The sequence below is a fragment of the Cottoperca gobio genome, chromosome 17 (genome assembly GCF_900634415.1).
Source record: "Cottoperca gobio chromosome 17, fCotGob3.1, whole genome shotgun sequence".
NCBI lineage: Eukaryota > Metazoa > Chordata > Actinopteri > Perciformes > Bovichtidae > Cottoperca > Cottoperca gobio.
In genome coordinates, this window is record NC_041371.1 from 9872832 (window position 1) to 9889018 (window position 16187).

At 40.1% G+C, this 16187-nt stretch overlaps 2 protein-coding genes across 2 annotated transcripts; one reads left to right on the forward strand and one right to left on the reverse strand.

The window, feature by feature from the left end:
* The first annotated feature begins 866 nt into the window (after positions 1-866).
* Positions 867-2618, forward strand: LOC115022846 (chymotrypsin-like elastase family member 3B). The gene is made up of 7 exons (XM_029453948.1): positions 867-909; positions 1008-1179; positions 1355-1480; positions 1700-1836; positions 2122-2264; positions 2351-2503; positions 2601-2618. The coding sequence occupies exons 1-7, from the start codon at positions 867-869 to the stop codon at positions 2616-2618; spliced, it is 792 nt and encodes a 263-aa protein (XP_029309808.1).
* A 36-nt stretch (positions 2619-2654) lies between these two features.
* Positions 2655-9105, reverse strand: wrnip1 (WRN helicase interacting protein 1). Its single transcript, XM_029453947.1, is given in 9 exon segments — positions 2655-3478; positions 3590-3669; positions 4446-4601; positions 5794-6014; positions 6799-7037; positions 7864-7884; positions 7886-8059; positions 8274-8462; positions 8465-9105. Coding segments are annotated over 9 exon segments (1830 nt in total). The 5' UTR covers positions 8933-9105; the 3' UTR covers positions 2655-3196.
* Positions 9106-16187: the final 7082 nt, after the last annotated feature.

Genomic DNA, 16187 nt, shown 5'->3' on the forward strand with positions numbered 1-16187 from the left:
TTTTTCCTCTGTGTTTTTCAAATATCTGGTAGTGACAGATAACAAGTCACACACACACACACACACACACGCACGCACGCATGCACGCACGCACGCACACACACACACATACACACACACACACACGCACACACATACTCTAATTAATCCCAGAATCGCTTTACTGAATATTCACTTCGCTTCTGTTTCCTCTACCATTACTTCCCTATCTGCATGTATTTGACTAAATATTGGGTAATGATCACTAACAACTGTTGAGTTTTCCCATAATCCTCACTCACATATCCCTGCCACCTCTCCCTTGATACCAGTGTCAAAGCTAGTGCTGAACCGTTGCGTGCGTGTACATCCTTGTCCCTCTCTCATCATTAAGACTCCAATAGACATACCGTTAAAGGTCCATCAGTGAAACCAAATAGCCCCAGCCATTACAAAGCCCTCTGAAATTGCACATTTATTTGAAATATTCTCTCCTAATTCAATGCTGATAACATAGTACCGCTGCTTAAAAACTTGGAAACCCTGTCTTGAAACATAGAAACATATAGATTCTACATTTTGGGCCCTGTTTAAGAATAAAACATTACCTCCTGTTTAGTAAAATTATCGGTGGGGCCTCAACAGCTGTGCGTCCCCAAGGATTGGTATCAGCTTTCAATGTGTGTATTGCATTGCATTACTTGGATGACTCAATCTGCACATATTGTATACAGTCAGATTTTGTTTAGCCCTTATCTAACTTATTTTTTTGCTCCACAGCTGTTTTGACACCTGGGAAATGTGATGAAAACTCCCAGGGCGGGAACTGATCTGCTGCCCATAAATAGCTCTGCACGATAAACTAGTTATTTCTTTACAAATAAGAGATGGAACGGGTACTTGTCCTCCTCCTCCTGCTTATTACAACAGGTGAGTTCACATTTAACAAAATCCTTGACTTTAATAATTTATTAAATTAATTGAAAATGAAGCAATCTCATATTTTTCTGTGTCTCCCTGTGTATTAGTGTCTGGGTGCGGTGTGACCAGCTACCAGCCCAACAACAGCCGTGTGGTGAATGGGGTAGAAGCCCGTCCATACAGCTGGCCATGGCAAGTTTCTTTGGAGTCTTTCTTCCCCACTTGCGGAGGAACACTTATTGCTCCTAACTGGGTCTTGACGGCTGCACACTGCATCACGTGAGGAGAATTTTACTCGTGGCATTTATAGCTCAGATAAACAGTTGATTTTAAATGCAAATAAATACATTTCCAAGTTCCCACAGCACTGAGGGAGTGCTACATGTACCCTTTTATCTATAATATAATTGATTTTTACTTTTAAAACTTATAAGCTTTTTATTTTCCAATCCAGATTCCACACATACAGGGTTGTTCTTGCTGAACATGACATGAACAAGGAGGAGGGACCTGAACAGTCCATTATGGTGGCAAAAATGTTCATTCATCCCAAATGGAACGACAACTGTGTGTCTTGTGGGTAGGTCACTATCCCAACTCCTGCGCTCCAGATCTGTGGTGGATTATTAAGAAACACAGTAAACATGTCCCTGAAAAAAAGACGTCTAGAGTGAGAGTTTCTATTGAACAGCAGCTGAGCAAATAGAAGTTTTATAAATGAAAACACATTCACCTGTAGAAAAGAAAACTGCTTATTTGCTGACATGTTTCATTTTGCAATTTTCATCCTGTTATGTAGGAATGACATTGCCCTGCTTAAGTTGGAGAAAAGTGCTGTTATCAATGACAAGGTTCAGCCGGCTTGCCTGCCACAGCATGGTGCTACTCTCGCCCACAACCAGCCCTGCTATGTCACCGGCTGGGGTCGTCTCTACTGTAAGACCTGTCACCAAATCTGCTCACACCCAGCTCATATGGTGTGTAGTGCATCACTGTGTAAATCAAATACATGAGTCTTGAGAAAAGAAGATCCGGCACACTGCTCTTGCTCAGCATCACAATTCATTCATAAATAGTGATGCAGATCAAGAGCAGTGTGTGGGATCTTTGTTTCTAAAGTGATGCACCGCACCAGTATTTGAGATAGTTGGATATGCAAATATCTTCTTGGAAGTCATTCAAATATTATTAAATTCAGTGGTTATGTAATTTTCCCTTTAGCTGGTGGTCCTCGGGCGACTACACTACAACAGGCCCTACTTCCTGTGGTGGATCACAATACCTGTAGTCAGGGTGACTGGTGGGGCAGCTCAGCAAAGACAACTATGGTCTGTGCAGGAGGAGAGAGCGAGGCAGCATGCCACGTGAGGAACAACCACGAAACCCCACGCTTTGTGTCGAACAGACGATAACATTCTCCATAGCTCTGATATCTGGCATTACCTTGCAGGGCGACTCTGGAGGCCCTCTGAACTGTAAGGGCAGAGATGGTAAGTGGTATGTGCAAGGAGTGACAAGTTTTGTGGATGGACGGGGCTGTAATACCCCTCAGAAGCCCACAGTCTTTACTCGTGTGGCTACTTTCATCCCCTGGATCAGTGAGGTGAGGGAAGCCGCATGAACGGCATTAAGCACCCTTTGTTATAAATATATGCTATTTGTGAAAAGTACAAACTTAATCTTGTTTTATTTCCTTTCAGACCATGGCCCGAAACTAAAGAGGTTCCCATAACTGAAGATGTGACTGGGCAATAAACTGTAGAATGACATTTTAATATTATATTTGTCTTGTAATTCATCAAAAATATATACAGATTATAAAGAAAATATATATTTATACCGTAAAGAAACAAACATTTAAATCAGTTTAAACAATTCTTGGCAATGTTACAAGGACAGAATAAAATTAAACCAATGAACACATATTTACCATAGTAAACATTTGATTACCTGTTATGGAAAAAGACTATGTATGTTATTTGTATTTATTGGAACAGATAAAGGACTTTAGTCCTTAAGTAAATTAACTGCTAATAATTAGTGTTTCCTATACAATGTATTAAAAAACAGACTAAAGTGAAATTGGACGGACATTTGAATATAACATGGTTAACTGATGGGTCATTCTTCTTTGCAAATAATCAATTATTGAAAAATAAACGTAAGTCCTAACTGTAACTTTCTTTTAGCAGCTACATAAAACTAAGATTATATCCCAACAAGTGATCATTTGACGGGATTGCAGCCTTGGTTTTAACCGATTACAGCAAGCTGCGTCATTCATAGCAACAGATCCTCATGTGTCCGAAGGTGTCCAGGTGAAGAAGTCGATGCCCTGCAGCTCGTCAGGTAAGTACTTCTGTTCTACAGGGCCGCTGAAGGACGGGTTGTATTTGTAGCCTTTAGCGTAGCCCAGTTGTTTCATCAGTGTGGAGGAAGCGTTGCGAAGGTGCAGGGGGACAGAAGGCAGGGGCCCTTTGTGGTTCCTCAAACAAGCTTTCACATTCGCATAGGCCTTGTAGATATCCACAGACTTGGGTGTTCGTGCCAGATAGACTACACACTGCGCCAGGATCACCTGTTGAGGAGTAACGGAGGTAAAGACACCGACATACAACTGTTGTAAAACTGGCTGAAAAAGCAGGTTGATACGACTCAAAACCATCACTGATTGGTCAGGTGAGCCTACCTCGCATTCAGGCATCCCAATGAAGTGACAGGCTTGGAAAGCTGACACGGCCTGAGGAAGAGCGGAGGAGTCCGCCATACCTGAGAAAGATATGGGACAATTTCTCTGTGAGCATTTAGTTGCAACCGTATTTTCTTTCCTATAATAAAATAATACAAGCTGTCCATGGTCCCCTAATGTTCCTATATAATGGTTAGGGACATTTAATAAGCAATCGGCCAGATATTATTTGAAGTCTTCAGGTTCACCAGGTTATTTTTAAAAAGTGAATAGTATCTCACACAACGGTACAGCAGTGTTGTGAGGGGGAAAGTGATGTACAGTAATAATTATACTATTAGAATTACTAGTAACTGTATTTTTTACTGTATTTTATCTTCAAAACAATATTTTTTTAAACTGTTGTTACTAGTACAATAAAAGCATAATAAAAAAACAAATAAAACTACATTACGCATATTAAAACTGTATAAACAGAAGATTAAATCAAAATAAACTGATAAAACAACAGAAAAAATTACGGCTAAATGTTAGAACAGTAAATTTATTCAATGGAATTTAAGAAAGTTAAGAAATCGATCGCACAAGACTTAACAAGATTAAAAGAAGTTACAGACTCAGCAAGTCATGAGCTGGGATTTTGGATGTCTGAAGAAAACAGTCTTCATTGCATCTCAAGCTACCGTCTGATGTGACAGTGTGTGCAGAGGCGCTACAACATGATCAGTAAACCAGCGTTCTAGCGGTCTCATCTTTAGAAGTTGGACGCTGCTTATTGAATGATCGTAATACAGTAAATGATCAAAAATAAATAAATGCTTAGATGATATAATGAATCATTTCGCTTCAGTCTTACCCACATCCTCGCTGGCAAAGCGGACCAGTCTGCGAGCCACGTAGAGAGGATCCTCGCCGCCCTCCAGCATGCGGCCCAGCCAGTACAGAGACGCATTCTCATCGGAGCCTCTCATGGACTTGTGCAACGCTGAGATACAGTTGTAATGCTCTTCGCCTTTGTGTAACACACACACACACACACACACACACACACACACACACACACACACACACACACACACACACACACACACACACACACACACACACACACACACATCAATACATGTGAAGACACATCGCTCTTCAGGTTTCATCATTCACACACAAACACAAAAAGGACTGATCAGACCATATAAAGCCACAACGATGGAAGGATAAGTTTTACCATGAAGGTCAGTAGTCATGCTGAGAGACAGTTTCATCACCCTGTGAAGCAGGGCACAGTAAATCTCAATCTTTTGGGACAGCTGAGGTTATGCAACAGGACAGCGTGGATGGAGAGAGGATGAAAGAGTGAGTGGAGAAGTGTAAATGATTGAAGTAGCTGAAACTATAGGAGAAACAGTAAAAACACATGTATTGTAGAAAATGTTGTCAGCAAATGCAGTTAAGAAAATACCAAATTATAGTACTTTTTAGATTTATGGATGTACAACATACCTATCTTAAGCAGAGTCATGGTTTTATTTATCAGAGTAAGGACCGTGGAGCTTTACTTTAATGCGTGTACCGTGTAACATGCAGCACTCCTAAGCAACCGTGAGCGCAGCGATAAACACCCCAAGGTTATATGCACCATTGAGGTTTCTTTTTATCTTTTATCATTCAATGAATTTGATAGGAAAGCCTCGTGACAGGATAGTTTGAGTGCAGTAATACGATAGGGCTGTTAAGATCAAAACCTGGAGTTATTTAAAGTAAAGATATTGATGGCAGGTGTTACACTGAAACTGAAGAGAGGATTTGAGAAATATGTAGCAATGTGTTAATGAGCAGAAATACTTTTATAATCCTGAAACACGCCTCTTGATTCTGTTGAAACATTGTTGTCCCAGGCGTAGTGTAGACAGATGTCCTCTAATCTGAAGCACATTTTGCAAATTAGATTCACTTCATACATTCAGATGTATTCTGAACACGCTCGTGCTCCAGTCTGTCAGTACATGTTTAAAATAAATAAATAAATGTAAGTCATAGTAAAAACTCATTTTCTTCCCTAATGTAAAGAATTACATTTTTTAAAATCTTTTCTGATAGGTGTTTCACAGTTTTAACCATCAATACTAATACTTAAATAATACCAGCTCGTAACTGTGTGGAAGCACAAGGCACCTCTCAGAGTAACTAAGTAAATCTGGGCTTACCAGCTTTATCATAGAGAATATGGGACCTCTGAAGACCTTCCTTGATGTGCTCCTCCTTCACCAGTATTTCCTGAGAACCATCTTGTCCCGACGGGTTGGGCCGGGCCAAGCTCATCTGAGCCTGAACAGCCAGCTGGAGACTATTGAGTCCTGCTCTTGCGTCACCATCACAAAAGTAGGCTGCAGTGTCCAGAGCTTTTTGCTCAATGAAAATCTTTGGCCTAAGAAAACAATGATGTACGTGAGATATACTGTATCAATGTCAATACTTTAAAATATATTACATTTTTGTAAGGAAGCAATACATAAGATATGACATATCTGAATATGTATAATGAATAATAACATGTATTTCATCACAGATATTAATGTTTTACTCATTTGACTAGCCGGACAATAATGTCACTGCAGACTTATTATATTACACCTGAGAAAGAATAAATTCAAGGATGTAATCTTGGATAGTTTAGTTAGTTTTAGGATTAGTTTGAGCTAGATCTACCTAATAAACATGTAACTGAGAGTACTTTGTAATTGTATTCTAAGCTGTATAGTACAAGTTACCTGTGGTGATTTATCCCGGATAAAAGCAAGCCACCTTCATTCTGGTTCAAACCCCAAATTAGCGGGCTAACCCTTTAATCTCACAACATGATACAGGCCCAGATTTCAGTGCACCCAAAACAAACAAAAATCTGACGAAGATATTTGATGAATATTTGAGTTCATCACATACCATCTGCAGCCAGCAGTTAACAGCTGACTTATTGTCTACAACTCATACGCAGATTCTTTTCTGTCAACATATCAGATCAGACCAGAGCTGAGGGGGATTGCTGTGGCTCCAACAACTACTAATACACTCCTCCCATATATTATCTAACTGAATCCACTAAGCCAGGAACAGAAGAAGACAACAGGCTCAACCAAAGGACTTTTAGTTGTCTGGTGACACCTGGTCATGATGTGTGACACTGAGGGTTCGGTCACCAGGGGCACACTTACTCATGTTCATCTGATTGGTCTTGATCTTTGGGATTTGCCGGGTCTTGTGCCAGGACTTTGATCCCTAGTGTGGCCACGGCCCTGTTTAGGATCGAGCCCATCGCTTCCACCGAGAGCTTCTCCAGAACCAGCACCCTGCACCTGCTCAGCAGGGCAGCGTTCACCTGGAAGGACGGATTTTCTGTGGTTGCCCCGATCAGTGTTAACGTCCCGCACTCCACGTGAGGAAGGAAGGTGTCCTAGAGATACACACACATATTGAGAGAGGGAAATGGAGAACACAAACAGTGACTACAATGACCATCTCTGAAAGGACAAGTCAAGAGTAAGTACTTGTTTCTCTACTATTGACTGAGCCTGCTTGCTGACTGACACAGATATTTACTGTCATGTAGCATAAGACTACACACACTCTAAAGATTGGTTTCTATCAGGTCTCTCTTGAGAATTAGACCTGGTGTCTCAGTAAGATTACCTCTCTAAATAAAAGTTAAATAAAATAAACACAATCAAGAGTTTCCAAGGTTAAAAAAGCAGGAAGCATCAGAGCCCTGAATGAGCTACTACATGCTGGCAATTTAGCTGAATAAAAAACTAACCTAAACCTAACCTATTTAAAATGTTGTGAACACGTTACAGTGTTACAACTGACACACAATTTGTGTTATGTTTTCCAAGAATCAAACAAAGGATTTGGTGGGGTATTTTATGAGAGGGGATTGACTGAGTGTTTATTTTGAGTGAGCATATTCTCGTAATGGAGCAGTTAAGGCAGGCAGTAAACTGTATTTTTATCTTTGGACAGTGCCAGGCTAGCCGTCTGCTAAGCTAAACTAAGCTAATCATCTCCTGGTTGTACCTTCATATTTGACTGACAGACATAAGAATCAATCCTCTTATCTAACTTTCAGCAGGAAAGTAAATATGCATATTTCCTAAAAATCTATTACTTTGACCTATTTGACACAGATATTGAGGGAAAATATAAACACTGGCTTAATTTAGGAGCTTAAGCTCCTACTATAAACACGGATCAGAGGAAAGTTTTCTGGCTTGATACTCCACCTGTTGGGATTTGTTGAAGCGGATGAATTTCATCAATGAACAGGATGGTCCTCCTCTTGCACAGTCGGAGCTCATTCTGCGCGTGCTTGATCACCTCTCGGACGTCATTGATGGATGCGCTGGTGGCAGACAGAGAAACAAAACGAGCTGTTCCCTTCTGTTTACTGGTGCTGGCAATTATGTGAGCCAGAGTGGTCTGAAAGACAACAACACACATATTAAAGCTATTTGATTAAAACACATGAGATGCCTTTTGGAATCTACATGTATTTACTTAAGCATTTCTAACAAGGTCTCTTTTGAAACCTTTAGAGAAAGCTACAATCATGCATTACAGAAGGGACATGAATTGAGGGTATGTTAGGTGATGCTGCATCATGCATGCTATAGTCCTCCCCAGGTGAGCCCACCTTTCCGCACCCCGGTGGTCCCCAGAGGATCAGCGACGGGATCTCCTGGGAGTCCAGAAGTGTCCGGAGCAGTGTTTGCTGGCCCACAACTTTACTTTGACCAAAGTATTCCTCCAGTGTGTTTGGTCTCAGTATCTCCGCCAGAGGCTTGTTTATGGTTAGCAGTGTCCGTGGTGATAACTCAGTGACATGTCTTCAAAGTATGTCCGTTTATTGCAGAGGGCTGGCTCTTCAGATGCTTCGGTACCCGCAGCTGGTCCTGGTTCTGCCTCGCCCAGCAAATTACGTTTAACTCCCTTGTTGACAGCAGTGACCGCAGATTGTTTACTTGAAAATAACCCGTTTCGTTCACCTTGGACTAAAACTTTACTCTTGTTGGTCTGAAAAAGAGAAAACACCGAAGACGACGGCGCACCAGCCATTGAGGAAGAGCTAGCCACAGTGTTGTTGGTCTCGGGGCTGGGTGGCTCAGCCTGCGCATTAATGCGAGATTTCTTCATTGGAGGCTCGCTTTCGTCCGTCGTCGACGGACTGCTGTCGGTAACGCTTTTCAGCAGACACACGTCGAGGTGTCCATTAATTGTGGCAGCATTAAAGTCTTTAAAACAAACGGGACATTGCACCGCGTCCAGCGCTGGAGCGGTCATCTCGTTCGCCATGTTGATTCCCGCAAAACTTTCGACCCGAATCACGTGACCAAACACTGATTATAATATTTTGAAAGTTGTTTTTGCCTAAACGTTATGCACATGTGGGACGTCCACCTTTTTGTTTTTTACTATCCGTTTCTAACGTTTACTCGGAAATGATGTTTATTCAAGTTTTATTTTGTCGACTTCCTTTCCTTCATTTATTTATTACATGTGTGCGTTCACGTGCTGATGGGACGGTCCGACATCAGGATGTTTCCTGTTACAAACGCTATGCTGAATATGAAAATTGACATTATGAAATTGGAGTTTGAGTGTTTTTAACTTGCAGGATGGTGAGTCTGGCTAACGTTGCAAATCACATTCATACATTAATGTGTAATCAAATGACTACACTTGCTAACCTAGAACAACTGTACACATTACACTGAGAGTGTGAGGAAGAGGGAGGCTAAATTTAGCCCTGGTAATTGAACAATAAAAAAAGATTTATAAAACTTAGTTTAATTTAATTGAAAAACAGGTCTCATTAAAAGGGATCTTTAAATAATGATATTAAACAATCAAAAGATAGATTAATAAATATACAAATACATTATGAAATTACAATACAGTTTGAAAATACAAATAGATGACTTTAACAAGTAGGAAGTTTAATTTGCATTTATATTTGATTTGCCAATAATTTCATTATTTACAAACTATTATCATTTGCATGAACTATCTGAGGCCTGTTCATCAGCCCCGACCGACCTTGTGTTGTCCCAAAGGCCACTTAGGATTTAACATGAGCTACTACTAAAACTCTGTTGGCTTCACTTAATCAATGTAAGAACTCAAGGTTCTCCATTCTACAAAGGCTACAGACATACAATATTGTGCTACTTTAATTGTAGGAAAGTAAAAAACAACACAATTAAAGTAAGTAAAGCTGAACTACTGTTATGCTGCTATTGTCTTAATACAAGGCTTCGAAATACAACACTGGAAGGTTGTGAGTAACCATTGTGCCCCTGAGCAAGGCACTTAACCCCGAGTTGCTCCAGGGGAACTGTCCCTGTCGTTAGTTCACTGTAAGTCGCTCTGGATATGAACGTTTGCTAAATTACAACAATTATAACTGTCCTTCTCGTGTCCTCTGCTCAGATAAAAGACGCGGCCAACAGAAACACACCAGAGAGGTCAACCAGGCCAGGAAGACGGGGAGAGAGCTCAGAAGGAGAGGGCTGGCAGCCAAGTGTCCCCCTCAGGGAGAATGGCCAAGTTGAAGTCAGTTCATCAGCGGGCCAACAGCCGAAACATGACTACGCCGGCTCACTTCCCCTACTTAGAGAAGGTGAACACCATGCGCTGCTTCTGGGAGATGAAGTTTGAACCAGAGGTATCCGTGCAGCTCATAAATTCCATGTGAAAGATACTCAGGCTATGTCAAGGAGTGGTGATATATTTTGTTTTTTTTCAGCCTTTTGAGGCTGCAGGAGTCCCAGTACAGGGTGATTAACGCCACATTTTTGAATAACAAGAATGTAGTAACAATGTTCTGATGCATTCACTATTATACTTAATTCTGAACCGGTTAAAAACAACCAACATAACATTTACCACCGTATTAAAGTGGCTAAACATGACACCATAATGTTGATCACCTGCTCAGCACAGTTCAGTGCCAAATGGTAAAGGCAATTTATATCTTTGAATATATCAATTTTATCAAGGGCATATTGCCAAATGCTGTGATAACCAAAGAGTGCCAAAAATATTGTAAAACATGTAGCCTGGGATTCAACTAACCACATGCTGCCGTTGTAACTTAAGTAGTCTAGTATAAAGCAAACTGAGACATTGTGAGTAATCGAAGACCAGTTTTTCTTTTCCTTTTTTCTTTCTCCATGGCAGTCAAGAGATTCATTTGAGCAGCGAGAGCACAGTGCCCATCCACAAGTGAGCTTATTATTGTATTTGGCAGAGCCGTTGGTGAAGCCAGAGGAGATTTTCAGACGTGCCGTACATAGCTGTGACCGACCACTGTCAGTCAGAGGATGCATTCTTGGACTGGCGGCCATATGGCTTTCACAGCCAATGTGTCGTTGTTGCACAATACAGATTATGTGGTTGAGTTTAAAAGTCCTCGTATATCCCTCATTTACTAAATAATCTATGCCTTAATTGTTCATTTGGATTGGCATTTAATAAGGTTGGTAGATTTGTATGTACACAATAATTCAGGATTAAAACAATATAAATTCATATTAAATTTGCCTCAGTTGAGACTGTTGAGTGCAGCCGCATGTGTCTGTGTGACATTTAAAATAGTAATCCAATAGCACAGGCTATTTATTTACACCACATGTGTCTGTGTTGACAGGGAGATGAGACCCCATATCACCATTTTCACACTTTTCAATGTCAGTACTGTGTTGAAGATTCATTTTGCTCTGGGTGGACTGTGTTTTACAGTTCAGAACTGAGAGGAGAATAAAAGTCACGTCTGTAGTGAAGACGGAAGGATTAGATGAAGCGAGAGAGGAAGGGTGTCTGTGATCTTGTCTCTTTGCTGGCACCTGTCACTCTTTTGTCATGAGGACAAGCTGCCCGTCCTCTGGCTCTAAGTGCTGATGAGAGTGGGGTGTTGAGGTTAGCGTAGCAATAATGTTTGGGCGGTCCGTACCGAGAGAAGGAGCTGTCATCTCTTCTTACTCTCCACTTGAGACTCTTCTCCCTAAGCTCCAAGAGGTCCTTTGTAGTTACATATAGGAAAAGCAAGGTTATAGAAGAAGGATGAAGAGTAAAGTTAAAGCCATGGAGAATTTTGTCACAGGCTGGGACATTTGGCTAGTCAACACCATGTGTCTGGTGGCCTCCTACCTCTGGAGCAGGCTCTGCGATTTACTCTGCTACAGGAGGAGGCACAGAGCATCCACTCCACCTGCCATTCAGGTATTTACAAGGCTGTTTGATTTGTTTAATAACGCTCAAAAACTAGCTGAGGAACATAACTACAATATTAACCTCGTAGCAATGATTTGATTTAGTAGGGATATCAATATATTACATCTTCACTTTCGTATTGTACGGTTTATGGACCAAGAATTCTCAAAACTCTATTTCATATTGTCAGTGATGTTGATGATTTTGAGGACAGTAAATTCATATTGTATTATATTCCATTGAAAATCTGCTTAAATCCCTACTGAGAGAATGCAGAACATAAGCTCAGTCGTGTCAGGACCTTTCTGATTCGCTAACATCTGCATATGATGCCTGTAAGATGTTAGATCTACCCTGGCAATGCTGCATAAAAAACACATTTGGAACATGTTGGCATTTTATATAGTAATCATCAGACAAAATATATACTGTAGAAACACTCTTAATTCATTGTGTTCAGAGATCTGTTCGCTTTTTCTCTGAAACAACGTGGAATAGTTGTGTGATTGTTTCTCAGTGGCCTTTAAACAGAATGCCTTGACCAGTTACTAATACTATAGATCTTGTCAACAATTTTTGGTCTGTGTTCAGACGGGGTGGCAGCAGCTGGTGGACCGCCAACATTTAATAACCTCCCTGACTTGATGATCTCCCTGTCCTCGTAGGAATGTCCCATTAGGCTGGAGAAATAGTCATTTCAAAAAGTGTTTGCTGAGAAGCATCTACAGTTGTAAAATCAGAGAGTAACAGTTGGTAAAAAGCACTTGACGTGTTTAACAGTAGAGCAATATGTCTTGACAGAAGAATGCAATCTTGAGGTTGTTAGGCCTGAACATAACGTGTTTAAAATGGAGTCCAGAGGCAGCAGTGTACTTGCTTCCCCTATATTTGCTCTATTTATTCTTATTGCTGTTATTTTTAGTTTCCTTGGACGAAGCTATGATGCACAGTTGGCAACAAATACATGATTTAGCGCTGATGCTGGACAAGACTTCTGAATTCTGTGGGCAATATCCAGCTCACAAGTTCCATTAAACACAACACACGAGTCGCCAGCAGGCAGCAGAGGTATGGTGCTGCTGTGGTGTGTTGTAGCATCAGTAGAGTAAGCTCTCAGACGCTGCTTATGACAGGGACACTACTGGTGACTGATGGAAATGAGTTTCTTCTTTAATCTTACTTTAACCTCAGACAACAAAACAAGCACTACAGATGCATGCTTTGCAAATTGAGATAGACTGTTTGTTTTTAATAGCTATTAATATTAGTAAACTCATGAGCTTAATAAGGTTTATTTGACAGGTACACTATATTCATTTTGTATTATACGTAATCGTGACCTGTAAGTCATTTATTCTTATTTCTTGTCTACTTATAAAAAGTTTTTACATATTACATTTTTTTCTAGAAGCACAATTAAAGCAATAGAAGCACAATTAAAATGTGCTTTAAAGACAACACAAGCATGGCCATAATGTGCAGGAGATAATAGTTAAAGCTTACAAGTTTTAACTATTATCTCCTGCACATTATGGCCATGCTTGTGTTGTCTTTAAAGCACATTTTAATTGTGCGTTAACTGCCAGTTAAGTGTTTACATTCACACTCACTTTTCCTACGTTATCCTCCTGCTAAATGTCACAGCTAATTGAATTAGTTAGCTCAGCATATGGTGGATAATCCTTCCTGCTGTAATGTGATGCTCAGCATCTGAGTGAAAGGTGAGAGCGGTAATTATGATGCATGTGTTTTATGCTATGTTACAGATAGCACCAGGAAGGATAAAAACACGAGGTAAGGAGTTGGTTCGTGTGTGTGAGTGCAGAGTTAAGAGAATCTGCTGTGAAGGTACAGTGAGCTCTAGCGGTAGATCCTGACAGCTGCACTGCAGTGTTTCACAGTGAGGAAACACACGGGCTTAAAATCCTGCTTTTGCTGCCATCTAGTGATTGTCACATTGTTACTGTGATGTAGCATTGCTTTAATCGTAGTACAATGGTGTCATTGCATGTGTTGGGAATAGCAACACACCTGGAACATTTAAAGAGCAGCGCAAGAGAGTTGATTATAGTACTCTCTTAAAAATAATAATATTTTATATATAAATATTAGTTTTTTCTTACTGCTGAGCTGACATGCTGTCTCTCTCAAACACATTTCATTGTTCCGTTGACCCTGTGTTAACCTACATATGACAAATAAAAAACTTGAAACTATTTAGCATTTCATTACCCTTTAATATCTGGTTGTTTCCATCAAAACCATTAGCTATGGCTGAATCTCCCTTTCCCTGTTTCACATTATAGAATACATCTTTAATGCTGAGAGATTCTGCCTCAGTGTAAATATACATTGCACATCTAAACGCACATACATGTATATACTGTGTCTTAATGCTGTGATAGTACGCCTCAGAGAAAAGCCGAAGCCCTCTCACCCTCTCTTGTTTCCATTCCTCTTTTGGCATTTAGGAGATCCACACTGACATTTACGGTTGTACATCCATGACTATGTGACTAAGCTTTCTTTGCATTCTGTCACTAACCTTTAATAACCTTTATGACATCCTCAATGTAAAGCGCTTCTTAAGTTTCCCCTCCGATAATAATAGTGCTTCTGGGAATATCTTCCTCAAGTAATAGGGAACTGTACTCGACTGAAATTGTTTCTCAAGAACAAGTAAGATTACCTGTGCTGAATAGAAAGATAAAGGTAATATAAGTATTACAGTAGCTCTTTTTCGAAATTACTCTAGTTACATGTGTCATCCATACTTTAATATGAATACATTTAATCTTTGTAAAACTGACATGTAGAGCTGACATGATTAATTGATTAATCAATTAGTAAATATTGTGAATATTATGTGAAAACTTGCTGATTTCTTAGTCCTCTGTGGGAATAAACAGTCGGTCGGACAAAACTGCCATATTAAACTGGCTCTAAGAAATTGTTATAGCCATTTTGACTGTTTTTGAACATTTTATGAACCAAACAATTGAATTAATAATGAAAAGGAGTGTTGATTTGAAGCACTAACGCACCAAAAAGTACCACTACTGCTTAATAATCATCTTCTCTGCTGTGCATGTGTATACTAATATGAATAAAAACACTACCCCTGTCACAATACTTATGCACAATAGACGTTACTTCTTTCTTGCCACAATTTTATAGCTACCTTACAAGCCAAGCAGTTGAGTGTTTTAAACTCAAACTGGTTTTGGATGGAGTATCATTTTAAATCTGACTTTCGTCCTTTACACAGACGAACATCGCCACCTGCTGTTCAAAATAATAGCTGAGTTAGTGAGTTATTGCACAAGGCACATACAGTTTGACATAAAAAGAAATTCTGAGCATGTCCAATACCAAAAAGCATCAGTGCATATCCTATGAAATCTCTCATCATTTGGATAATTTAGCTTGGATGCGATAACATCTACATTTATTCCATTTCACAAGGCAAACAGTCATGTGTGTTGTATGTACGTGGAGATTCAATGTATTGAATCAGCACAATGTTCTCAAATGTAGTTTTAATAACCTTTTATATGAACAAATCCAAAAAAGGTGCAGCAGCAGAATGTGTTTACATGCCAAAAGAAAACACGAGAGGGAAGGAACAGAAGAGACGTCTCAGACATTAGCACAAGGACTTGAGTTTCACGGCTGCCACACACATTTAAGCCCACAAGTTTCCAAGAGAAAGTATAGCCAGAACTGGCAGACTGTGCGATGTGTGAGCGGAGACTGGTGAGGTGACTGGACAGTAGCCACAGAACACAGTCCCTGTGCTTCAGGACATTGTGTTCTCTGCGAGAGGTGGTGCTCCAGTTTTAACAGTTCACCTTGTCCCGGTGCCAAACAAATAGCCTAATACAGAGGGCCATGCAGGTCACGTTATTCAACCAGACTGTATAACCTCCTACAAGTACTGACTGTTCAGTAAAAGAAGATAAACTAAAAACATGTGTGCATTTATGGGCTCCCCCCCCCTCCCCTTCCCCCCCCCCCCCTGGTTATATGGAGGTAATATCATCTGGCTCAACTACTTAATTTTTTTCTATAAAATGTGTGGCCTTCATTTATTTTGCAAACACCATGTCTTGGTCTCAAATGTTCTCAGAATTATGCATGTTATAATCAGGTGCACCATTGATTTATAACACTCACCAATGTATTAAAGCTGCAACAAGCTATTTTAACAATCACTTAATTGTTTGAAATTCTTTGCCAAATATTTTTTTCTCTGTCCTGTATCATTGTAGATTTTTGTTGGATTTTTGGGGTTGGTCAGACAAAAGTAAGGGATCATGAGAAACTGATTAGAATT